This window comes from Rhipicephalus microplus, chromosome 4 (assembly GCF_043290135.1).
Source record: "Rhipicephalus microplus isolate Deutch F79 chromosome 4, USDA_Rmic, whole genome shotgun sequence".
NCBI classification, from domain to species: domain Eukaryota; kingdom Metazoa; phylum Arthropoda; class Arachnida; order Ixodida; family Ixodidae; genus Rhipicephalus; species Rhipicephalus microplus.
In genome coordinates, this window is record NC_134703.1 from 44294919 (window position 1) to 44322359 (window position 27441).

At 44.6% G+C, this 27441-nt stretch overlaps 1 protein-coding gene across 2 annotated transcripts; it reads right to left on the reverse strand.

Annotated features, from left to right (window-relative positions):
• Window positions 1-9784: 9784 nt before the first annotated feature.
• LOC142813895 (uncharacterized) lies at window positions 9785-25625 on the reverse strand. Of its 2 annotated transcripts, XM_075891856.1 has the most exons (7): window positions 25530-25625; window positions 23960-24030; window positions 23509-23578; window positions 22901-22937; window positions 13676-13779; window positions 10725-10761; window positions 9785-10140 (listed from the first exon to the last, which is right to left on the reverse strand). In XM_075891856.1, exons 4-7 carry the CDS (start codon window positions 22929-22931, stop codon window positions 9905-9907), a joined length of 408 nt encoding a protein of 135 aa, XP_075747971.1. In that variant the 5' UTR covers window positions 22932-22937; window positions 23509-23578; window positions 23960-24030; window positions 25530-25625; the 3' UTR covers window positions 9785-9904. The 2 variants fall into 2 exon arrangements, 1 of the variants encoding a protein (XP_075747971.1); XR_012894719.1 differs by lacking the exons at window positions 9785-10140; window positions 10725-10761; window positions 13676-13779 and adding an exon at window positions 21350-21696.
• Between the last annotated feature and the right edge of the window lie 1816 nt (window positions 25626-27441).

Here is a 27441-nt window from a genome sequence, read left to right on the forward strand (position 1 = left end):
AACAAAAGTATATTCAGCCGATTACAGCTCTATTGCTAGGACTGGGAAGCCTCTACAAACAATACACTGTTTTCATGAGCACTCCTTTTCGCCTCGTATCTGCGTCGCCGCTTATGTCACTTTTGCCATGGCACGCGGCGCGCTGCTCGAAGACTTTTCCGAAGGCATAAACTGCCTGTCAGAACTTGTGTGGGATATGAATTATCCCCCTCCCTGCATCATCGGTTCTACGTTGTTGGCAGGATTGAACACCAACAATCAATGTCCGCCACTGTGCAATCGCTCAACCACAGTTCAATCGATAAATTACTCTGCGAATCAATCGATGAAATGTCTGCCAAACGTTTATTCGGTCATGCGGTGTTGTCGGAATTCTATGAAGTATGAAGTTTTACTTACTGACAGCAAAAATGCATCTGATCAGGAACAGCATGGTCTGAAAGAACCATATAATCACAAAGCGAGGATGAGCTGCTGAACATAAACTACGACAGAATGCAGTATAGTAACAAGAAAATGGCTAAGTGGCTAAGGCAAATGGCTAAGTGTATCATATCATGGTCGTTAAGCTACAGCAATCACGATGACGTATGAAAAGTGCTTAGTGGTCCTGAGTTGAAACGTTATTGAGAAGAGAGAGTTAACCCAGGGAACATGGAGCATGTTATTAGTTATAACCATCGCAAAAATAGAAAACAAATTGCGTGAATGAAAAGACAACTTAGCACTAGCAGGATTTCAACGTGGAACCTGCGTATAATGCGTCTGATGCTCTACGAATTGAGCTACGATGGTACTCGGCCGCGCGTACACTCGATCAATTACATCTATGTACTTCAACCTGGGAAGGTCAGTCAGCGCTGCTTGTAGCAATGATGGCGAGTGTGGAACATTTTTTTTTAAACCTTTGCCTCCATGGGCATATAGCGTGCGGTCTTTGTACGAACTGGAAGCTGACCAGTAATCCCTTGCTTAGTGCCTCAAAACATCAAGTCTACGAGAACGAGACCCTCGCTATGAATCAATGAGAAAATGAAAAATTACATGTTTCTATGCAAAGGTATATTCCATGCAATGTTCTATCATCGTCAAATGGAAAGCGAGTAGTGGCGAGTATTAGTAATAGTATTGCGTGCTATCCAGTCATCAATATATGGACCTATCTTTGACAAAGATAAGTCCTCCTATCGAAACGTCGGCCAGCCTGTCTGAGGCGCTTCCACTGTTCATTCAGATTATACTACTACGTGTTTGCATCTATCAGCTCCCCTCTAAATCATAGTGTAAAAGGTGATAAAAATGAGAGCGACTTTTTTTTTTCGCCTTTGTAACGCCCTAACTACGAAGGCGTGATGCGAGGCTGTTTTCTTTTCTGTAATTTGACGTTTACTCATGTCTGGTAAAATAATGAGTTACTCGGTAAGATCTCGTTTTCAGATTTCGAAACGGGGCAAATCACCTGCTTCGCCTCATTAGCATATTTGCAGGTAAAGCGACTTACAAAGCTAATATAGAGTGACTATATTTATAAACTCGCACGTTTTGTGTTAATATTGTGTTATATTCAAAAGGGGACTCTTGGAAGTACTATATTTTGTATATAATAACAGTTGAATGAATAAACAACCAACCAGTCACTCACCCGTCGGCACGCTTTCGCAGTGAACTGTTACTACTGGCGCCTTTGGGGATGGGTGCCCTGGCTATCGACGTCACTGTGGCAAGTAGTTAATCAAGATAATTAAATAGCACGGGCAAATAGCAATCCATGTTAATAACCACAACAACCATTTGCGGACACTAAAGAAACGAACAAATGTGTTAAAGTGGTTGCTTCGACGTTAAAGCCATGGTTTCTTTAGTAAAACTCAACTTAACGTACACTGTCACGAAAAAAAAAAGATGGCTGTAGCAAGTTACGCCTGGGTGTGCGTAGCAAAAGGTGCGCTTCATATTTTTGTTTAACTTGGTGGAGACGAAAATGCTCGAGGCGCTAGCTCTTAGATTAAGGTGCACGTTAAAGAACCCCAGGTGGTCGAACTATCCGGAGCCCTCCACTACGGAGTCTCTCATAGTCATATGCTTTTTGGGGACGTTAAACTTCAACAATTAGTATTGTTTGACTCGGTTCTAGATCCACTTCGGAGTCTCTCATAGTCATATGCTGTTTTTGGGACGTTAAACTTCAACAATTAGTATTGTTTGAGTCGGTTCTAGATACACTACGGAGTCTCTTATAGTCATATGCTGTTTTTGGGACGTTAAACTTCGACAATTAGTATTGTTTGACTCGGTTCTAGATACGGTTACGCTTCTCGAGGCATGCGGCTTGTTCTTTCGCCGTCTCCTCGTCTCGCTGCCTCCTCTTGGTTTTATTCCAACGACAAAGCCTGGCTTCTTCCAGTCTCTCAGACTCACTTTCTGTATCTACCGACGAATCCAACCAAACCGTCCATTTCACATATACGATGCAATGCTGGCACTTTCTCTGTTCTTGCAACACGGTTTCACCGGCAACTCCTCTGACGTTATGCTGGATGGTGCGGTGAGCGGGGCTGTACGCTGCGGTGGTCCTAAGCCTCAGGTCACTGTCCCGCCACCAGCCACGCCGAAACGGTGAAAATGAGGTCAATGTAGCTCTCCCTACGCAATGTCTACTTCTTTTCCCGGAATCTCGAACAATGATTTGCTCGAACAATGATTCACTGATGAAGCTTACTCGATTAAACTTAAACGTCAACGCATCATTAACGAAATTGGGGGACCCTTAAGGTTCACCTTAAAGAATCGATCGCGATAAAAAAATCTGGCCTTAGTGCGCGCTTCTACCGCTAAATGTATACTTATTAATATGTTTTCTCTCTCTCTCTCTCACACACACACACACACACACACACACACACACACACACACACACACACACACACAATAAAAAAACGCGCGCGCAAGCGCGACGTATCTATTGTAATGCAGTGACTGCGAAGTGTGGCCACTTCCCTCTGCTAGAACGGCGCTCTGCTGTAGCCGAGACACGTTTTTCACAATGTCTCACAGATGGCACACAGACACACATGCGCGCGCGCCCAGATGGTACATACAGGCTTTTGATCTGAAGCAACAGTCACATGGCCTCCAAGATACTTGCCGTGCGCTCGCCATCTCGGAGGCCATAAAGAGAGTCACAATGCCTCACAGATGGCAGCACATTATTCAGCGTTTGGTGTTTGGTTGATCAACGCCTCTGGAAAGGCATGATATGTTTTCCACTAGATCAACATAGTTGTCCATTTTAAGAGCTTTTTGAAAGTTCCTGCGTGTTTGTAGCGGCGACGTCTGCACTATCCCGGCCTTTTTCGATGTAGTTTGATGGCCTCGCAAATGCGCCTACAAATCGCCGAATGAGCTCGTTTTCGTCGGGACACTTGTCGAAAAAATGCGGTAATGACACTGCTTCCACTACATGGCATTTATGTCGTGTTTTTTTTTTTTTCAAAGCATCTGCAAGCAACATCGTGGTTTTGTGGTAGGACACCTGCTTGCAATGCGAACGGCCCAGGTTCTATCCTCAATAGGACCAAAAATTTTATTCTTTATTTGTTTCTTTCTCAATTTTTCGCTTACGGATGATTTTTCGCTCACAACCAACGGTGCTGATGGTGACGGCAGACCTTCTGCGACACGAGCTCTCTTATGCTATTGCGTTAATATACGGTCGTAAACGTAGGTACGCGGTAATCTACGGGTGCATTGAATGGAACCGGACGATTACACGCGGTCATAACGTACCTGAGGCAGCTGGGACTTGCAGCCCGAACCCTTCTATCCCAAGCACATCGGTGCCGATCGAAGCCTCCCCTCAGGCACCCCACAACACCTAAAACAAAACAGGAATTGCAATAGTTCCATTAAGATTATTGGTATCAAAGTGAAGACTTCACGTACATCGAAATATTTCACCTAATATCTATGCTGTGGAACAGATTACGCATTATAGGTGCGTGAGAGACACATATCCGACCATGGTCTTATGCTCATTGGCATGTTTCATTGTTTGCATGTATGCTTCGCCATTTTTTTAGCGTAGTCAGCGCGTGCCAATACACATTTCCTGCCAACCCTCCGTCACCCTGTTAGCACGCACAACGTTGTAGCCACCAACCACGTGGTCTGGTGGATAAAGCACTCAGCTGCTGACCCACAGGTCGCGGGATTGAATCCCGGCCTTTGCGACCGCATCTTCCGTGGAGGCGAAAAGGCTTGAGACACGTGTGCTAGATGTATAGCTGCACGTTAAAGAACCACAGGTGGTGAAAATTTCTGGAGCTTTCCATTATGGCGTCTCTCATATTCATATCGTGGGTTTATGACGTTAACTCTAACACTTAATGATAATACAACGTTTTAGTTGGCTATCATTACCGACAGTGAGTAAAAAAGTGCTACAAATATTCGTACAAAGCGGCATTCACAAGTCATGGTCATGAAATCACCTTTGATAAGCTACCACTATAATAGGAGGGTGAAATGTGGGGTGAAAATTCCACCAGATCGAAAGGAATAATTTATGGGTTTTCGCATGCTGGTGACAATGTGATTATGAGGCATTCGCTAGAAATTTCTCATGTCCACCCAATATATATGCAGCTCGGAGTACTTCCGTTTATGTTGAAAGAAAACGCGCATCCTCGAATGAGAATAGCACGACACTTTTACTATTTATGCCACCTCGGTGGCTCAGTCGCTGAAAAAGAAGTTCACTTGGTGTTTGCCTGGACCCTCACGGAACGTCAAAAAATATTCATTGACTTCGCCCATCCAAGGCGGTCGGGTTGTCCTGAGCGTGTATTCATCTCTAGTGAGGACTTTCTGAATAAAGACATCTATCGTAAATGCATATCACAAATCAGCGTCTATCAAAATCGAGTTGCGCAGCTGCGAATAACCATACAGAAAGGTTTTTACAAACGTCTATCCGTGATTCGACCCCATACGCTTCGACCATCAGCGTGTCACACACTCTAAATGTCTAGCGTCATAACCCTAAGTCCTCAACAATCTGAAATTTCCGTGAGTGAATATTTTCCGCAGTAGTAAAGAAACAAGCTCTACGTACATTGCTGCTGATGGCGCCGCTGTCTGCTGTGTACGCTTCCGTGGTGCGAACTGAGCTTGAGAATGATGATGATTACGATGATGATGATTGCGATTCTAGGATGATTTGCACCTACCCACTTATGCTGATGGGCCAGGAGTCGGACGGGTCCCATGATTTCGAAATTTTGAGTGGATACTATAGAGATGATGACGTCGATTTCAATTATCAGTTATTCTTAATTATAATACATCAGAATAGTACATCAACCGCTTGAGTTAAATATTCATTTGTGAAGCATGCACGCAAATTGTCCGTTTATACATTTCATGTGAACGCTTCGTGCTTATCTGCTTTTATCGCGCTTTACCGAAGAAAACGGTAATTTTCTCTCCTTATTTTAGTGCCCAGCGTGAAACTTAAGAAGGTAGCAACTGTGGCCTTTTTTTTCACGCGATAAGTGAAATAGTTCTTTGCGTTTATTTAGAGCTTCACGCAACGAGCACCTTGCCGAGCAGCTTTGGGCTTTCCAGCAGGTCCGCGAAGCTGCCAACAGGCTTGGCCTGGTGGTATCGAGGGGAGATTGGCCACCGCGCGCTAGGGTACGTCCCGCGGGACCTCGTTAAAGTTATTTCAATCAATCAATAAATAAATAAATAAATAAATAAATAAATAAATAAATAAATAAATAAATCAATAAGCAGTTCACTTGTGTAAGGTGACTTGCTCATTTTCCTGACCAGATGCTGCATTAATGCACCCTTTTAAGGGTAGTGAAAATTTATAACAGAATTAAAATAGAGTTTAGAACTGATTGGAATACGAACCAAGAACTATTAGAATAGTTTTCGAATAGTAAGGCAAAAATTTAAGAAACAGCTCTATAAATACATAACACTTTGTTTGCAACAAATATTCCCGAACTTTAACATAGGAACATTAACCGACAAGGAACACTTCTAACCGACAAGAACTACTAATTATGTAAACTGTGTTAAACCTGTCGGAATAAGAGACTACGCATTCAGGATATCTTTTAACTATACAGCGAAGTACAGCAGGGACTGCATCATTTCACCAGTGTTTAAAACTAAGGCATGACAATTAACGTAACGCGGCCCACGCAACTTAACATTTAATGAAACACATAAACCAGTTTTCTCATTGTGCCTTGACACCAAAGGCAGATAAATGGCATTGTTCAATACTTCGTGTGCAAGAAAACTTACATTATTATAACACTGCAGTCTGATGATAGTCATGTGCGCTTGTACAAAAATCAAAACTTCTGTAGCCCAATGCGGCCGCAATCTCTGCTGTCACATGCGCAGTCTCATGATGATGATAGTAGACTATCAAAATGTTCTCATTGGCGATACTGCAGATTTAAGCAAGAGTACCTCTATTGGATGATCAATAAAGTTAGCGTAGATGGTCCCTTAGAAGCTATAGGGCTGCATGCATTATATTAATTCAGTTATCAAATCTAGTCGCCTAAAACAGACTCCTCTCTGTTCTAATGTTTCTTCACTTCTGGTTTTTCCCAGTAGGAAATGTTCGTGAACTATTTGCTATTAAAAACATACACAGTTCAACTCGTCGTTCAAAATTTTCGAATATTCGCACACACTTTTACACCCCCCCTTTTTTTTTGAAATCTCGTCACATAGGGTAATGCAGCGGTGGCATTTCCGACGTGCCCGGCGCACGCAGTTTCGATATTACCTTGATCGGGGCTCAATATACGTTCTAGCCATAAATTGTCACGTCCTACAGCCTTTTCATATAAACAACTGCTTTTAAAATGATTAAAAGTATTGATTAACAGTTTTTTATTTAAATAGTTCAAATAAAGCACGACAAAGTATTTTCGCTTAGTCGTAGATTTCACGTACTGATTTCACGATGGTGCCTGACCATCGTTATCAAAAATGCGCATTTTTGTAAAAAAAAAACACCCTGTATGAATAAATGGCGTCTTTATGTTTTCATAAAAAAACTTTGTATTATATGCCTCTCTGCCTTTAAAAAAGTTTTTCTTCTCTAGCGTTTTGGGGCTCTTTTAGTACACAAAAGCACTCTCGAAATATTTTGTTTTCGCTGCTGGTGATGGCCATAGTGAAAGAAGCGAATGACAGTTTTGACCTAATTAATAGCGAACTAACTAATTAAATTAAACCTTTACTATCGTATAAAACATTTATATGGTTCGCAATGGGAAGATTCATGAGAGGTATCTCAAGTCCGGGATTGTATCGACGTAGGCCACCATCCTCACGCAATTCACGAGGGCCTGTTGGGTGTTCTGATCCAAGTCAGACAGAGCTACGTTTCGCACTAAATTGTTAGATCGTGTCCCAGGTTCCATGTGTGCGATTGTGTGAAGATTGCTATACCACCCATATTGTGTAGCGCAGGGTGGCCGTTTTATTTTCGCAAAACAGAATCAGATGCTGATCGCTATAGTGTGGCGCTCCCTGGCGATCAATAAAGCTGACGTTGGCTCTCTGCAGTTAGCGTCTATCTCGCATGGTGACGCCACATTTACGATGTCTGTTTCTGGAGCCTGCTTTCGCGCGCCTATACGAAACAGTGGATGAGTGACGCGCAACCGAAATTCGCAACCGAAAAGTCACTCACTATGGTGAATATTATAAAGCAAACAATGATGGTAGCGCCACAGGGACCTACCGGGAGGGAAAAGAGAGAGGGGCAAGTCTTTTGCACTCCTTCCTTTCATAGGTGAGGGGAGGGCAATAAATATATTGCTCCCTCGAGCAAGATACTCGGCTCTGAGGGCTCACTTCAACTACGACTCACTAAACTTTTCTTTAACAGGGCTCACTTGGACTCAATCTCCCTGAAATATTACTCACTCAGACTCATTCCTCAGAGTCATGGCCTGCCAGAATCATACGTTGCCACGAAAACGATAAACGCGGACCTCGCCCTGAACATTTCATGAAGTTATTTGTCCCTTCAGAGTTCTTTGTCAGTCTGTCAGCAAAATTTATTGCTAATCATTACTTTTGAAGTAGAGCTCGCTCACTGAAATGTCGATGACAGAATTAGAAAAAAAATCTCTATTGTTACGATTTCGTTCCAAAACAACCGTTAAGCCTGACTTCTCATGACGTCCGCTGCGCCAGAGAATCATATTCATCCTCTTATTTATATCGCCTCACTTGGGCGCTTGCTCCATGTTCATGCGACAGTCATGTGAATGCCTGGTCTTTCTAGTTTCAATAACGTAAACGCCACACGAAGTGAACACTGACGAAGTGAACGCCCAGCTGCAGGTTGGTTTTCTTATTGATGGTCTTTTTTTTTTTTACCTCACGGGACCCTTCTTATAGAACACATACGCCTTTCCCTTAATCGCTCCTACTAGAATTTCTTCAGCGTGAACCTAAACCAAGCATGCAGCGATTTTCGAATTTTGTCAGAGTGAATTGTGTGCTCGGTGGACGTATTCTCGGCGAAGGCGAAAAGGCTAAGAGCCACTGTAAAGCCCCAGCGATATAAGGCTGAAACCATAGATGTTCCATCATGCGCGAATGTTGGCTGGCGTCTTGCCTCGGCGCCAACACGAGCGATGCTGTTGAGTCACAAGTGAATGCTGTAGAGTAGGGTGAAGCGTCACCATCCGTCGATCCGTCCATCTGTCCATCCATCCGTCCGTCCGTCTGCCTGTCTGTCTGTCTGTCTGTCTGTCTGTCTGTCTGTCTGTCTGTCTGTCTGTCTGTCTGTCTGTCTGTCTGTCCGTCCATCCATCTATCCATTCATCCATCCATCCATCCATCCATCCATCCATCCATCCATCCATCCATCCATCCATCCATCCATCCGTCCGTCCGTCCGTCCGTCCGTCCGTCCGTCCGTCCGTCCGTCCGTCCGTCCGTCTGTCTGTCTGTCTGTCTGTCTGTCTGTCTGTCTGTCTGTCTGTCTGTCTGTCCATCCGTCCGTCCGTCCGTCCGTCCGCATGCTCCTATCACACTAGAGCACGCTTCGGATGGGTGGGCGAACAAACGGACTCCCCGCCCCACTCATTATCGTTTACACTGTGGATATGCTGTGAACTTATTACACGAAAACGTCTAACGCCATCTAGTAATAATATCTCTAGGGAGATACACACAACGTAATCTAGTGAAAAATTCTTGAAGCTAACTAAAAGTGACTACTACAACATAAAACTACGAAGGAGTTTCGTGAGAATCAACATAATGTCATTCTGTACACGGTAACCTCTACGAGTTGTCAGTGGCTTTTATGATGTCACTATTGTTGACCCCTAAAAAATAATCACTTGTCACCATCTGACGTGATAACATCCCATATTGGTGAAAATTGTGACGTTGCCATGACATCATCTCGACGTCTCTGACGTAATTTCACGTGGCGTTATAACATGCTATCATTTCTTGGTCAAAAGGGGGCCGACCTCGGAGGCAGTGCAAGAACAAGGGGGTGGGGTACAGAACGTTGACAATGTATCCTATTCTGGCGGCATTGTGAAACCATGTTAGTTGCAGAAAGCGTTCGCAGGTGGGTGTGGGAGCTAGAAGTAAAAATAGATTGCCTTCGTTTTCGAGTCAACTGAGGGCGGATGCCTTGCAAGTTTTTTAATCACCAATTTTGACTGAGTGCTGCCTTCTCTGTGAACGAAAAGAGGGTAACATGACGGTCAACTTGTTTTTCTTTTTTTTTGTCGTAGAGGTTAATTTACGTGGATGGTAAAGCCGGGAAACGCGGTGCACTTCTGAGAACGGAACGGCAGTGCCCAGTAACGTCAGTGCCTGGGAAGGGCCTCTAGATGATGCGCCAAGCAAAGTGGCCCGCCAGGCAGAAACAGCCGAACTGTACGATTTTCGGTAGGCCAGCCATGCCCCACTTCTGGAGAGTCGCGAAGAGGCCGTTTTTCGGAAGGAATCCCTTGTACCTCCCCTTGCACCACGCCGCCACTGTTTTCGGCCGCACCCCAGTCCTGCTGAAACCGACGGTGTCGAGCATCCATGGTACGAGTAGCGTACCGAAGTAGCCAATCACTGCGCGAGAAGTTCATTCAGCAGATCATAACTCTAGCTTAGGAATAGGGATGTAGTTACAAATGAAGCGCTTGTGTGTGTTTAATAATGCGCACTTCTTTTTGCGTGGGTATCACTTAAGGTTTCTTGCTTGTTGTTCATCTGTTGACAAAATTGCAACGCGGTAACCTTCCCTCCACATGCTTCGCGTAACATCGATTTCCAAGGTACGTGGAATCTTCCGATTTTTTTAAATCTATGAATAACCTCGTTCTTCACACCAATGTACCATCGACCCACAGTGCGCACCTTATACCCAGGCAGATTATGCAGAATACACGAACTCTCTCTCAAAGGTTATAAACCATATATCTCCGTAATCGTTACTACAGTTGGAGCTATAATCAGCCATGCTTCTACACATCACTGTGCACAGCCTCAAAAACGACGGTCAGTAATAGCAACAATTAAAAGCCCATCACTCGAAGGCTGGCTTTTCTACTAGTCAGTCACTCAAATAATCAATGACGCTTTTATCAGCCTGTTCATTCACTAATTCGTGCGCCGGGGTGTCTGCATCTGATCAAGTACGAAGTATTACTTACCGGCAGAGATGATGCATTTGAACAGGAACATCGTGACCTGAAAAAAAAAAGTGTAACGCAATGCAGCGCTTGTGCACAAAGCGCACATTAGGGGCAAACCGCAATTTGATTCGTAACGCACCAAAATAAATAAATAAAATAATTAAATTTGAGCAACTCAGTAGCTCAAATCATGGTTGCTCTAAAGCTGTATTAGATACATGGACGAGGACAACGCAACCAAATTGATGATATTTGCTAGAGAATGACTACATTTGTAACCTGATGCGACGCGTGTTGGTATCGACCATAATGCAGTTCAAAAGGACTTGGACGACAACTATACCGGGTGTTCAAAATTAAGCTTTATGATTTTTTTAAAATTAGGCGCTCGAAGGCACGTGAGAACCACTTGTGCAAATAAGTTAAGCGGCCAGGGGGACAGAAAGTTAGATGATAATTATCGCTGTCAGCAGCCCAATTAACTAAAATTTAATAATTAACTTTTTACTGGCTGCGGTAAGTTGGCATGTTTATATTGAAAAAATGTAGGCAGTGGTGTTTGTACACAGTTTCAGTTGGAAGATTTTTTCTAGCACGCCTGTGTTCCGAGATATCCGGCTCCAAAGTTTAATTGTCTTTCGCACGATTACGCATGCAAGAGGGTGAGGGTCCGCGCAAAGCTCCTCCCTAAAGTGACGCATCTGTTGCGTGTGGTGTTTAGTGTGTGAAGAGGGTGGAAGCGTAGGCATAGGTGATAGCAATTACCCTTGCCCTCTTCGGCCGGTGAAATCAAAAATCGAAGAACGCTTGCAACCAGTGTCGTAACACGCAACTGCAGAGCCTCTAACGATAGTGGCAGATACCATGCCGAGATAATGGTGCGAGCGGAGAATCTGGATGCCAGTGCGCGTGCGTAATAATCACTAGAGAAGCATGCGTGGTCGTTGCCTGGGCTACGCGAATAGCGTGACTGCTGATGTCCGAGTACTGTAACTTTTATTGAAACAAGAGCAACAACTCCACCAATAATAACTGAAACAGTTTTATCCTTGCTAACGCATATTTCCTGCTGCTACATAAGCATATTTCGGTCATGCACAAATCTCATCGAAACTCTTCACCTCTCAAGACGTCAATGCCCCAAAAAGTGTTCAAAATGCCTGCCTTCGGCAGCAACGCAAAGCATGAACCGCTGTCGCGTCGACTCGATGACTCGGCGCAGTACTTCTGCAGGAATACTCGCACAGGCAGATGTTATCCTGTCCTTCATGTCATTAACATCGCTGGGCTCTGTTACGTAAACTCGATCTTTAACGTAGCCCCAAAGGAAAAAGTCGAGCGGAGAAAGGTCAGGTGATCTTGGTGGCCAAAACATCGCTCCTGCGCGCCCAATCCACTGTTGTGGAAAACGTCTGTCCAACCAGTTCTTCGCCCTGGTAGAAAAATGTGGTGGTGCTCCATCGTGCTGAAACCATACTTGGCGCAGGTCATTCAGGGAAAGACTGCAGACAAGATCATCAATGACAACACCTAATATTTCTTCTGTGTACATCTTTCCGTTCAAGTTGTCCTCAAAAAAGTGAGGTCCGATGATCCTGTCCCCGAGTATGCCGCACCACACATTCACACTCCAGCGAACTTGATGCTTGTGCTGCCTCAGCCAGTGTGGGGTTTCTTGTGCCCAATAATGGGCGTTGTGAAGATTAACACTTCCATTTCGGCAAAACCGAGCTTCATCAGTCCAAATTATTCTGTGCAAAAAGTCATTTTCTTGATCAGTTTTGATGAGGCCCCAATTGCAGAAGTCAACTCGCCTTTCAAAGTCCGCCTCATTTAGGTCCTGATGAAGGTAAACGTGATATGGATGGAACTTGTGCTTTCTTAAAACATTTGTGACTGTTCCGATGCTGCGACCGCACTGATCGGCAATCTGTCGGATGCTGAGCTCTGGCATCGAGGTTACGCACGCGACAACGTCGATTTCAAAGTCTTCATCGACGATTGCCTTCCTGGTCCGTCTCGGAAGGTGGACAGAGCCTGTTGTGCAGAAGCGTCGAAACAGGTTTGTGAAAGTGGGCCTTGTTGGAAGGGGACGGTGTGGGTGGCGAGACGCGTAAAGCTCCATTGCTAACGAAGCGTTGCCATTCATTTCAGCCATTGCAAGCACCACGTCTACTTTTACTTTGGTAGAATACCTCACGCCAGAAGCAGCCATATTAGCTCGAAAGGACTCCACGTGGATTTCCTTGGTAGACCTTCAATGCAGAGACGCTGTGCTCTAACCGGAGGCACCCTAGTGCAGGACGGTCCTGCTAACGCGTTCACAAGAAGATGTCTCAGTGTGATCTAAAGTCACGAAAAAACGTCGCGAAAAATGGTCTCCTGTTATCGCGTTCATCAGGATCATGCGTAAGGCTCATGGCGCACCGCGCTGTCACATTTTGATTTCGCCGGCCGAAGAGGGCAAGGGTAATTGCTATCACCTATGCCTACGCTTCCACCCTCTTCACACACTAAACACCACACGCAACAGATGCGTCACTTTAGGGAGGAGCTTTGCGCGGACCCTCACCCTCTTGCATGCGTAATCGTGCGAAAGACAATTAAACTTTGGAGCCGGATATCTCGGAACACAGGCGTGCTAGAAAAAATCTTCCAACTGAAACTGTGTACAAACACCACTGCCTACATTTTTTCAATATAAACATGCCAACTTACCGCAGCCAGTAAAAAGTTAATTATTAAATTTTAGTTAATTGGGCTGCTGACAGCGATAATTATCATCTAACTTTCTGTCCCCCTGGCCGCTTAACTTATTTGCACAAGTGGTTCTCACGTGCCTTCGAGCGCCTAATTTTAAAAAAATCATAAAGCTTAATTTTGAACACCCGGTATATACATCTTTGTCAGTACTTAATTACTTACTATAAATTAATAAATTATCCTAATATTATTGAATGGTCACTCACCAGCAAGGGTGATTTCGAAGCGGGCTTGTATTGCTGGCTGTCGACGTTGGCGCTGTTAGTAGGAGATCGAAAATTTCCAGAACTCGATTGAATGATATAGTGAACTGGAATAAATCAGTAGTCTCTGTAAGCATGGCCGGACGCCACTGAAATGAACAAATGTAATATGGCAGTGGCTTCTACATCCAAGCTGTTGACTATTCGATAAAGCTCCGGTCAGTATAGTGTCTCGTCTCTGGTGAAATTTAGTCGGGTAAACAAGCTCCTCATGATGCCTTTGCGTTGCGTGTATCTTCACGCATCTGGATCACTTTGATTGATCGTCATGCAGTGAAAAAGATGATGCACAAATAAATACACGTGATGAACTTTCCGTTCGACAGCAGTCTTGAGTTTGTTGACTTCGCGGTAATGGGCGCAGAATTGCTTGCGTTTTCCTCCACTATTTTTTTAACGAAGTCAATACGTGCCATATCCTATCTCACGGTCCACCTTCCATGACTTCATTAGCCCGCACAACGTTGTTTAAACTCATTGTATAGGCCCATGGGCATAACTAGAAATGTATGAAAAACAATCGGAGAAAACTGCTCCGGCAAAATGCCAGCGATCATTGAATCGTGTTTGGTCGGCTACCAGATAGGGGCGAAATACACGGAAATTATTGAGCAAATGTAAAAATAAAGTACTATACAAAACTTTTTTATCTAAGATATTACGCACCTGGACCACTACATGATTACGAGGCATATCACCGGGTGGGACCTCAGTTTCTTTTTCACCAGCAGGCGTTCTTTTACGTCCACTTATGTGGTTAGGAGTGCTTACGTTTCGCCGGCAATCAAACGCGCGCCCTACAATTCGAACAGCATAAGACCCTAGCTGCTAAGTCACCACGGTGTCTAGGGTACACTGAAAGACAAGTTCAGTCACTCTAAGCACGAGCCGGCCCGGAACATTCTAAATATATCTGCAATACCAATGACACCTGGACATCCGCTACTGACGTTTCTCACACACCACAGCCTAGTTGAAGTGAAAGTCAAACAACAACCTCACTGACACAGGTGCGCTCCTGTTTGGTATAAGCGCAAGCCCCGCCGCGGTGGTCTAGTGGCTAAGGTACTCGGCTGCTGACCCGCAGGTCGCGGGATCGAACCCCGGCAGCGGCGGCTGCATTTCCGATGGAGGCGGAAATGTTGTAGGCCCGTGTGCTCTGATTTGGGCGCACGTTAAAGAACCCCAGGTGGTCGAAATTTCCGGAGCCCTCCAATTCGGTGTCTCTCACAATCATATGGTGGTTTTGGAACGTTAAACCCCACATGTCGGTCAGTATGAGCTCAAAGCAGATTCCACCGATCGGGCCACACAGAGGCGTTTAAGCCGGCCAGTGCGTGTGCACCTCTCTTCTCCACATGTGAAGCTTCTGTATAATGGCATATAACGTATAAGGCGTATCAAGAAAAGGCCTCTGTCAATCAAGGTTCCCAACTGCGCAAACACGAGAAAATGCTGAAGAGTTTTGCCAACAGCGTTTACGAGGTCCATGCCAGTTCGATTGCCCTCTGCGTATTGAATACGGAATGTTGCGCATGATGACATTGTATCGTCGACGATCTGAAAATCGCACTAGTGAATATTGTTCTTGAAAGGAAAAGAACAAGGTGTACATACGCCGCGGCTGGTGGCGTCGTTCTCTGCTGTGAATGCTTGCTTGCGCTCGAGAACGATGATGATTATGATATTGATGATGATGACAATGATGCCGGGACGATTGGCACATGTCACTTTTTGCAGCAAGCTAAGAGTCAGAATCGGATAAATCTTATGCTATTAGAAGTTTGAATTGATATTATCGCGAAAATTACGTCAGTTTGAATGATCATTTGCTCTTAATAATTATAATGCTGATCTTTATTGCTCCTTTCACAAGAAGATAGTATTCTATTAGACCTGCCAAAGCAACCTAGAGCTTGAGCGGCAGTGCATTGCAGCAGCGGAAAACGGCAATCCTTCAAGTTATACGTTCTCTTATATAGCAAAATATTATAAAATAAAAACAGCACAGGAAAGAGAACAACCACTTAGCCTAAGACGATAAAGAAGTAATTCGCCCCACAATAATCTTTAAATTACGATAAGTCCGGTTGCCCTGTACACTTGGAAGCGGCTTATTGAAGTACTGAAGGGCAATGGATGGTGAATTACATTAGTAAATTAACCATTTGGATAATGTACGTGTCAATATACGCAAGTACACCGTTTATTCATTACATGTGACGCTTCGTGCATGTGTGATTCCTTCACGTAGTACCCAAGAAATCTGATCTTTTCATTTTCATTCCAGCTTACTGTGTGAAACTGGAGGGAGGACACTGTGGCGGTTCTCCCCGTAGGCAAGCGAACAAGTTCTTTTAGCCTATTTAGTGTTCGTGCAAAAAAAAAAAAAAGTGGTTCACGTGTGTATTTGAGGTTACCTGCCGCACCATACCTCTTGACCGAATTCTGCTGCGATGCGCTTTTTTTTGTTTGTAGTACGGCACGTAAAGTTCCGTTTGGACATAACGCGGCGACGATATCTCCCATTATATAGAATTTTTATAAAAATTGTATATGGTCTGAGAAAAACGCTGTAAATGAATACAGCTTTATAAAAAATTCTAAAAGCAATGTCTTAATACAAGCTTTTCCAGCGAAAGCTATCTAGATGGGGTTTTTGGAGCTTTTACGTTCTTCTAATACGTAGAATCACTCTCAAAGTAAAAATTTGCTTTTTACTAGTAATAGCCACAGTGAAATTGGTGAAGGATAATTTTGACCAAATCAACAAATTAGATCATTAGAAAAAGAACAGCTGTTTGGTTGTTGTTGAAGTCAGCACAAATTAATGCACTTAGATGTGTTACTGCAAAGAACTTTGCCTGTTCATTGACGACGTCACGCATCATATCGGATACCTATATAGAGCACGAAATACATGAAATATCCTCATCGGTAATCATGATAAGCCAGGGACATAACCTGTGACTTCTGGGTTGTGACACGTGGCATCTATGTACGAACGCATCATGACAGCACGCATGAACTCAGCAGTTAAGTTTATTTCGACTACAACATATGGTTTCAAGTGGCTTGCTTTCTGCTTACTGTGAGATGAAAGCTCATAAACAAATTGTGGCATGCCCGTCGGCGCTTACAAATGACTATCTGTGAAAACCGGTCATGCATGACGCACATGGTGTCATAGTATACGAACAAGAAAAAAAATAAAGTGGAAGATCGGTGGGCTTCGGACGCATTTTCTCATTGAAATTATGTGTGGGTGGCAATGCTGGATTTCCTTTTGTGATGCACTGTGCGATGCTCTACCATAATCAACTAATTGACCATGGTCACTGGCATTCTCAAGATATTGTTATGAGACAATGTTGCACTGAAATAGCGAGAAAGATGCCAAGGAAGACGACGCTAGTTTGGTGTGTGGTGCTGCTCTCCTTCTCTATTTTGGCTTACGCTTTGGTTCTGTGTAAATATATGGCAAATACGCCTTGTTTTCTTGTGTGCCTTCAGCGTAACAATATATTTTCAAGTTTGCAAGCAACAATTCTTATAGGCCCTCACGTTAAAGACAGAGCCAAGTTGTTCCGGTAGGCGAGCTTGCTATGCAAATAACCCCCTTTCGTTACACTCGCTCTTGAACTTCCACAAAGCCAGGTACTGACCGCAACTGCGATGCTCCCTCGCGACCTACGAAGCTACCCTCGACGCTCCTCAGTTGGCGTTCATCTTGCGTGGTGGCGCCACATTCGAGGTGCGTGTTTGTAACAGAGAGTTAATATACAGAATTATGTTGACTCCGTGGTTTGTGGTGTCTGCTCTCGCTCGCTCACATTACGCTGTGCGAGAGAAAAGTTTGACGGGAACTGAAGTTTCTCACTGATGATTACGGCCGTAAAGTGAGAGAGGCAATGTGCAACAAAACTAGTACCGTACGCGTCTCCCTTGAGGTCATTTTCCGCGAACGCATACGAGCTCTCTTCGCTGCAGGTGTGGGGAAGACGAGGCGGTGCCGTTGATATGTTGCCGTAAGTTTTCTTCCCCAACGCAAGGGCGAAGAGGCGCGCGGGCGAGAATACCAGACGTTTGTGACAGACCTGTCATACGAAGCTACGCTGTGTGAAGTCGATCACACTCGTGACCATGGCATCGTATGTTTTCCATTACACTGAGTGCTTTCAGCACTCGCCCACTCCACGAACAGGCAATGAGAGACCACGGCCACTGGATGAAAGAGCTCATCCAGTGGCCGTAGAGGGACGATTTACAGTAACCAGTAACGCACCCACACGTTGCCACGATACTGGCAAACATACAAGTAGCCCCTAAGGCCGCCATTGTACGAGCTTGTCGAGAGAAAATACCCCTACAGTGGGGTGCAATGAACCCCCAACACGTGCGCATAGACTATCATTCACTGAAAACCAATCACGCAATGAAGAGCCCATCATGGAACTAAGAAACACTGAACATTTAGTGTAAAAATGAAAAATTGAACAACCACACACACACAAAAAATTACAGCATGTCCACGGAGTGAATGATGATGAGTGAGGCGAAGGGTTCGTCCGTCCGTGCTTCCGTCCGTGCGTTTATATATGTCTGTCTGTCTGCCTGTCTGTCTTTTCGCCCGTCCGTCCGTCCGTTTGTCCATTCGTCCATCGGATGTGACTCACACTAGCGCAACCTGCTTAATGAGTCATACTGGATGGTTATGAACCGGTCCCAGAGGTGCATTGCATAGACCCACAGCATTAGGAGCTTCGCGCTTAAAAAAGCTTATTGAGCAAGTGGTCACACATACAGCAAAGCTTCCTGACGGAGATGATGACAGATTTGTAACCAAAACTATGAAGAGACAGAAATAGACGAACACGACAATGTTTGTTTCGTTTATATGACTGGACACTGCAGAACAGACGTTCTTGTGGCTATGACCTAATGTAATGTCCTAAAATGAAAAAAAATACGGCAATATTTAATAGACAGTTTTAGTTGGGCGTACGGGGAAGATGCGTACTCTGCGAAAATTACGTTGCGTACGCGGCAAGTGGAGCGTGCAACGACACATTTAGTTTAACGTACCTTCATGCGTTTCACTCAACTAGATAGGTCGTATTCGAGATGCAAGGGTTTGGAATGTTTATCAGCGCCACCCACGCTAGAAGTATGTTAGGTCTCAGTAATAACGTGGCCTCTGTGATCTGCGCGAAAAACATCTTGACAGCCAGGGTAAGGGCCACGAGTGTACAAGTCAGGCCGTGGCATTTGCTGTATAGATATTTAGCATCATTCCTAGGTGCACTGATTATGCACGTTCACCTTTGTTGCTTTGAACTTAGCTGCACAATGCGTCTGATCGGGCACGGCCACACTGGATCGACCCCAGCGTTCTATCCAGCGCTGCTGTGGATGAGGCTGAACGTACCCTGCAGCAAGTGGTCACGTTCCAGGTATTCATGGGCTCACGATTACTACCAGCACATTTAACCAGTGAAAGCTCGCAGCACGTGTAAGGCATGTTATGTTGCGCCATGAATAAAAAATGCCAGCATATCCACGGAGTAAATGATGGAGAGTGGGGCGAAGCATACGTCCGTCCATTCGTTCTTGCTTCCGTCCGTCCATGCGTGCGTCTGTGTGGCCGCCCATGCGTCCATCCACCTGTCCCTGCGTGCGTCTGTTCGTGCGTCCGGCAAGTCCATCTGTGCGTTCGTCCCTGCGTTCGTCCATGCATCCGCTCCTGCGTCCGTTCATGCGTCCATCCGTCCGTGCAACCATCCGTGCATCTGTCCTTGCATCTGTCTGTGTGTCTGTTCGTCCACCTATTCAACACTCCAAGTACCACCATCTCGCATCTTTTCATCATATATTCGTCATATAGAAGCACCGCCATCCAGCGAACATTCCAAAGACTGACGGGAGGAGGCACAAGCACACTTTTTTACGGCTTGCGCTTCGGGTCTACTTCCCACCTCTAACCACCTCGAGTTCATGGTATATACCAGTTCACTGTATTCATGGCACTGTGGCCCAACGCTCGCTAAACCTTTCTAAAACCAAGGAGGTTACGCCCAGCGAGTATAACATAGCAACCCTTTCTTGTCAGATAGTGCTCAGTGTACATGCCAATGGCTGCTAATGGGTAATGAGAGACAGGTAAATTCGGCTTTTAGGTAACACGCACGCTGCGAATTTTTTATTGTTCAACAACGCACATAAAACATCTCTCACCGGCACCGCCTTGAAGGTCAACATGTAAGATTGGTTACACACTATGACTACTACTATGACTACGAAGGACAAATGGGTGCCGCTAAAAGGAGCTTCGCCCCTAAAAGTACGTACCAAGCAGCCGTTTCATTTGCGGCTTGACTTGCCGAGAGGCTTGGCAGAAAAAGACGCGTTCTCGCACACAACCTACCGAAGGCGAGTCTGGAGGCTTTTCGTGAGACGCCAGGCCATTTCTTCTGAATCGTCAGGATGCCGAAATGCGCTGCATGCTTTAATTTACCTTGTCTGGCATGAAAACATCACCTTTCATTGAGAAATACAGATGCCTTGCAACAGGTCCACTGTTGCTGTCTGCTTCGAACGCCCCTGCTGCCACCATATGCTCTAGTTCTGGTTTCTTCGAGGTTTCCAGAGAACGTTACGCAGTGAGAGTTGCGTTACGTACGCGGTGTTGTTTCGGGCCTACGCGCATCTCTGGAATCGATGCGTTGCGTACTGCACATGCGCAGTTCTTTCCCGTGGCAGTGCTGCATACGTGGGCTCGTTACGTACGCCCAACTAAAAGTGCATATTGCTAATTCCTATTTTGGAGCAACAATGTCTACTTTTTTATTAGAATATCATTGACAGAAAAGAGTGTTGTTGTGGCGAGGTTTATTGACACATGACGCTTTTATTCACTACAATGTATTGTTTCAATTTATTTGCAAGAAGGACCCACCACGGTGGTCTAGAGGCATAAGGCACTCGGCTGCTAAACCGCACGTCGCTGGACCGAATCCCGGCCGCGGCGGATGAGTTTCCGATGTAGGCGAAAATGTTTGACGTCTGTATGCTTACGTTAAGGGTAACGTTAAGAACCCCAGGTGGTCTAAATTTCCATAGTACTCCACTACGGAGTTTAGTTGCAAAAAAAGGCATAACGTGGACGCCTTGAGCCAAACTTTTAACTACATCGGCTGCGCCAAGTAATCTTCATTCACTTATCGCCGCAGTTTGACACATGTGCCAAGACCAAGTGAGATTCACTTGAAATCTGGATCCGATTTATGTACTTTGGTACATCTACTTGTTTACAACAGGGATATTACGTATGCGGGCACTCCACTTTTGCATTCGTACCGACCAAAATGAGGCTGTGGCGGCATGGAACCGAACCCAAACCCTCCGATTTAACAGTTCAACTCCACAGTCGTTACGCTACCACAGTGGCTTCATGTACCCTACACAACAGTCACTTTAGCATAAAAAAACGCGGTCGACGTGCTTTTCGCATATATTTGGTATTGGCAAGCGCCCATGAGAATTTCCCACAAAGCATACTAGACTTCCGTGTTCTCGATCGAGCGCCATCTTACTTAAGACGAAGACAAGACAAAACTGTGTCATCCTGCAGTTTTCTTTTTGCTCAGCGTGTGGAATTTTCGTGAACGAAGAAGCCGTCCCGAGAATGGCGCGGCCGCGCCGGATCATGTCAGAGCTCGGGAAGGGTTCCTAGAAAATGCACCAGGCCATGTATCCCACCAAGACGAATGTACAGAGGCTGACGCTTCCCGGCAAGCCAGCCATGCCCCACTTCTGGAGAATTGCGAAGGGTCCATTCTTCGGGATGGATCCCTTGTACCTCGCCTGCCACCATGCCGCCACCGTTTTCGGCCGCACCCCATGGCGGCCAAAACCGAATTCGTCGAGGAAAAAAGGCAAGACACAAGTAGCGAAGGAGCCGAGTACTGCACGAGATGTAAATTGAACAGGTTGTAACTATAGGCACTGCAGTGGAACGCCGTTGTGAACAAACGTGTTTGTGTGCTATAGATTGCGCACGTCTTTTGATATTCGAATGACCTGGTCTCTTTCAACCTTTATTGTCTGAATTATAAAAGAGCCCAACAAGATGAAGGGTGTTTGTCTTAACTTTCAACTTTTAATAGCCACCTTTGTTTGATTCTGCAGTTAAGTTATCTAAAATGCAACTTTACGCATGCTTTTATAGTTATGTCATGAATTCTCTATGTCACAGAAGTGAGGACCCTGGAACAAGAAACGCACTTCAGAACTACGTAATATTTGTGGCACACCTTACCAAATAAACAAAAATATTGAAGATAGAACTCACATTATCCAGGTGAGAAAGAAACGAAGAATTGAGAGCTTTTTCACGTGCTTCGTGCTCTCTGCCATCAGCCATACAAAAGAATTGCTTCCAGCTTAGAACACCTTACACTAGATGCTGCTAGATTTTTCATGCTGAAAGCTACGTTCCCTGTGAGTACTGGGCAGCTGGCATTAACGGCGGCACGCATTTGGTAATTTTCTTACTGAAACTTTTTTTTCGGTGCTTCGCTAATTCGTGACATTCGGCACTAAAGGGCCAATGAGTTATAGAACGTACCGGTGCGTATTCGTTCGTTCGACGGTAGTACGAATCAACCGTGCTTCCAAGCCTCTCTGTCTCCATCCTTGCGAACACCCATCGATACTAACAGTAGAAGTCTATCTTGAATGCAGCGCACTAACACGAGGACGATAAAAGACAACTGGACGAGTGCTGACTGACAGCTAACAAGTGGAGATCCATCACCAGTCTCATCGCGCGTTATCTAGTTCTCGTGTTGCTGCGATGCTTCCAATATGTGTTGTAGCAATTCCGTCCAAATGTTTGTTTTACATAATACACGCCCCCACTAAAAGGGTGGCTATTCAATCAATCAATCAATCAATCAATCAATCAATCAATCAATCAATCAATCAATCAATCAATCAATCAATCAATCAATTATTCAATTAATCAATCAACCAATCAGTCAATTAATCAATCAATTGATCAATAAATCAATTGATCCGTCAAACAATCAGTTAGCCTGTTTATCTGCCTGCTCATTGACCGAATCATACGATGATGTGTGCCAATGCCAAAGATAAACGTGCACTTACCGGCTACGATGATACACTTTATGATGAACATCACGACCTGAAAACAAGAAAGTTAAATGATGCAGTGGTTCACATTCACAATGCGCTCTACACAGTTAAATGTAGAATACGATAAAGTACGCTGTAAAAAAATCAAATGAATGAAGGAAGAAAAATCTAGTGGCTCCACTCTGAATATGTATGCTTCTGAACTAGTATGCTTCTGAATAAGTATGCTTCTGAACATTGACGATAAAATGTTTAGGAGGACATGCGAAAGTGTAATTAGATTTTTTTAGGTTTTTTAGGGTCAAATGGGAGAGGAAATCAGCTTTCTTGCAAGCAACTTTTGTTTAAAAATGTCTGATTTCATATTCCACTTCACTGCCACAGCACTGGGTAATTCAGTGATCAATTCTGCAAACTAATGCCATCATTTATGAAGTCCCATGATGTGTTTTGGCACATGACTCGGTCCAAAGGGGTCACTTATGAGGACAATGTTCTTGTAAATTGTTCCCTGAGGCACTAATAAAATAACCTATTATTTCGCAGCTTAATATGAACTATATATTTCATTCACTAATAAGAATAATATATTTGTTAACTAGGATTCAAATACCACTCACCAGTATTCGCACTTTCTCAGCGATCTGGTGTTGCTTGACAATTTGGGGTGCCCTGGCTTCGGTGCTGCTGCTGCATATAGTCGATGAAAATAGTTACAAGTTGCAAGCTACCAGCAATGCAATCAAAGGCATTTTTGATTATGCGTGGAGGTCAACAATGAAAATTAACAAATGTGGTATGGCGGTACCTTCAACCTGGAAGCGGTGATTTGTTCGGGGAAGCTGAACTAAACTTGCTGTTATTAAAAAAAAAACTGACTACCTTTTTGCGTTGGACGCTATAGAACGACGACTATAAAAATTTAGTCGGGTAAGAAAACTGGACATCTGGCCTTTGCGCTGAATGTAAAGAAGCTTACACATACACCAGTACGTTACCAGACGAACGAAAATGCACGGCGCAGATCAGTATATGAGTATATTGACTTGAAGTGCACGAGATCACACGTACCGGAAGCAGCTGTGACTTCGCAGCAAGCACGTCGGCGCTGACCGAAGCGTTGCGTGAGGCACCCCTCAGCGCTAAAACAATTAAAAACAAACAAACATGACAGGCTTAGTGAAGCTGTTGGAATCAAAGCTAAGCGGAAAGCTCATGCGCTGATCGAAACATTTAAACATTCTGCGGCGAAACAGTTGATGCATGTTAAGCACGCATTAAGACAAGTCTTCTTCCGATCGCAGCCTCGTTTTTCTTGGCTTCACGGTTACGCACGTTTAACTGTTCGCCGTTCTCCGCCAGATTACCACGTAACGTTGTTATCGACCCGAAACGTCAAAATCAGTCCACCGGCCGTGCTCAACTCAAGTGTACAAGCTGGCGCAGTGATGCGAACATTTCTATACTCTGTCTGGGGCAACGAAAGAGAGACCTATATTGCATGGACATAATGCGCAGAGGCATCTATTATTGGACAAGTGCACTTGCAAATAATAAGGCAAATGTTTCAGGCATGGGGGTTAAGCGGCCTGGCAAGATACGCTTGCTCTCGGCATATTACTCTAAAAGCCAATAAACAATTATTTTGAGCGCAAACACACGACATATTCACGCACACACCAACAACCAGGCATTAAACACGCACAAATCTTGAAGTACGATTCCTGGGCGTGTGTGCGTGAATGTGTCATGTGTTCATGCTCAAATTATTAATTTTTTTGAAATGTTCTGCAAATTAACCCAACAACCAGCTCCTCTAAACTTCGTACATCCTAAGACTAGGCCAACCATAGTTTTCGCACTATAGTAGATAATGTCACATGGCCGATGTATTAACGAAGCAAGTGGTCGGGGCATTCTACCCTAAAACGCAGTGTCTATTCTCCCGGTAACCGGGATAATTGTTCATAAAAGTTTCACCCGGCAGTCGGCTCCAATTGCTTCTCATATGTCACGTGACGAACTGCCGGGAGTGGGGGGAGAAGAGGAAGAACTGGCAGCTGCGGGACAGACTGGACCGATGTGGCCTAGCGTGCGTTAGGTTAGGTCAAGTTCTCTTGGTTGCCGGGAGAAAAATACAAAAAAATTTCGCCCGGCAGTAAGTCACGTGAACTATGAGAGCTAATGGGAGGCGACTGCCAGGAGAAATTATTTTGAACAATTATCCCGGTTGCCGGGAAAATAGACACACCCTTTATTTTGGTGCACCTGTGCCGGGAAAGGGTTCTGTGGGGAAAGTAAAAGGTCAAGTGAAAGCGATTTACCCGGCGAACTGATAGCAGCGTGAAAGCCACCGGCAGTCGAGTAATCTACACAGCGGTACAGCGCGTTGGCCTTTGTACATGCGCTATCGAACAGTCCAACGTAATCGCTGGTGGCCGCGTAAGCTCTAGACTAGTGGCGCCCCAAGCGCAATTTTAAGAGAAGAATCTCAAGCTATCGCGAAATTTCTCAGACACTGCCAGGCAGCTTGCGCCGAACTCTCCTTACAGTCTCTACGGGTGAAACACGAATGAATCAGGATATTAAAACAAGCTTGAAAGTATCGTGCGTTGATGCCGAAAAAACGAGAAATACTTACGCAGAAGCTGATGGCGTCGCTGCCTTAGGTGACCGCTCGCGAGGTGCGAGCTCGGCTCGAGATTCGCTCACGCTCTCACATGAAGATGGTGATGGTGATGCTCCTGGAATACCCACTCAAGGATCAATAACAGTGTGGATCACATGCCCTCTTTTTCAGCTCTAATGTCAATAACAAATGAGTTATTCTTAGTGAATCCTCATTTTATAGTGCTATATAAGCCGCGCTGCGTATCCATCAAATAAAGGAATAAATTATTATGGCAGGAGGACATGAGCGAAAATTTATTAAGGATTCGTTAGCAAAAAAGAGATGACATCGTAATTTTTGTACATATCGTATTTTCATAGCGTAAGAGTTCTTGCTCCCATACGATCGGCAAAATTTATTATTTTTATTTTATCTTGCTTTTAATTTACTTTTGCTTTTGCGTTTCACGGCTCAACTTCTGGCACCGGAGTAGATTGCAGTTGAAGCGGCTCTCTGGCTGGCTTCACTGATCAACACATCATAACCTTGGATGAGGTAGGCATTCTGGTTCTTTTCTTCAGACTGGAAGTGGTAAATCCTTGCAGAAGATTGCCTTGTGGTATAACGGCAGCGACTGAGCGAAATGGCGAAGGCATCGTGGTTCATAGCTGTGAAATTCCTGAGATTCTTAAAAAAAAGGGGGGGGGGGGAGCATCGTTCTCAACATTATAATAGAGGAATCAAAAAGTATCTAAAGAAATGCGCGAAGAAAAGAAGGAGGAATTGTGGTAGTGCAGCTGTATAGGTATACGTCGAAGGAAGTAGACACACAATTACACTTAATTAGAAAATATTTTTTATCGTCCAACCAGTGTTGTACGCTTTTCTAGTTTTAATAGCCTTTCAACGAGTCTCATGGGATGACAAGGAGACGTTTTCTTAATAGACTGTAACGGCGACAGGACAAAAAATAAGGATCTATTGATTCCAGATCTGTACAAAAGCTGCATAGGGAAGATATTCCAAGACCAGCCCTGTGTGAATATAGATTTAAAGGGAGTACACGACTACGTAATCGTGTTAGCATGACTTACAGTTGTCTAGTATGACACCAGTCGGATTTACATTGATATTTCAAATGTCTAAATTTAGGGCATGGTGTTACTGATTCTGTCGCATCAGCCCTGAGTGAAAATTTTCGATATCTTATGCCCATTATACTGGACAGCTCCGGAAGCACAGAAAGTATTGGGCCATTTATTGCCATTCGAGCTAATGAGTCCGTCATTTTATTTAACACTAACCCGCAATGTCCAGGTCGTTGTCTTCTGTGCGAGCACATAGATGCACTTACTGTGGCCTCACTTATTGGTTCCATAATTTCTATATTGCCGACATATCACCGTGGCACGACTTGAAAATTTTGCCACATCGGATAACATTGAAAAGACTCGCTTGGCGACATCTTAGTTTTTTCGTTCCTTGCAAAAATTGATGGTGCTCTTCTAGAAGGGCGGAAATATCAAATACGATACTATAATGCCAAGTCCCCCGACTGAATGTTTACCTACAAAGGTCTGGTCCGGTACACTCACCCTTGTGCCTCCACTGCAACGAGAGTGAATCTCTTCACCATTTCCTTTTAATACTGTGGGTATCACCCTGGTATTTTGGTGCTCGTGCGCACGAGCTCCCACGTGTACGGAAAAACGGCTGCCTGGCAGTCAAACTTGGGCACGGTCAGTAAATGTCATCTTTATAACGCTGCCTCTGTCTACTTTCTGAGGGCTTCAGCCGACCCTTAGCTCTGAGCTTACAACATGCAGGCTATTTGCAAATGAAAGGAACAGACTGCTAGAAGAACCTCTCCACAGGTTGGCTTTAAATTTGTCCCTTGCGGTGGTATTTTCCTTTGGAGCAACTGAAAAGGGGTTTAGCCACA

Bases quoted from the DNA above. Each gene is read 5' to 3' on its own strand.
- LOC142813895 (XM_075891856.1), bottom strand. From the start codon at position 22,931: ATGTTCATCATAAAGTGTATCATCGTAGCCG. The intron at 13,780-22,900 runs GTAAGTGCACGT...GATTTATTCCAG, and splicing joins AAAGTGTATCATCGTAGCCG to TTCACTATATCATTCAATCG. The intron at 10,141-10,724 runs GTAAGTAATACT...CTTCTCGCGCAG, and splicing joins CAAATGCATCATCTCTGCCG to TGATTGGCTACTTCGGTACG.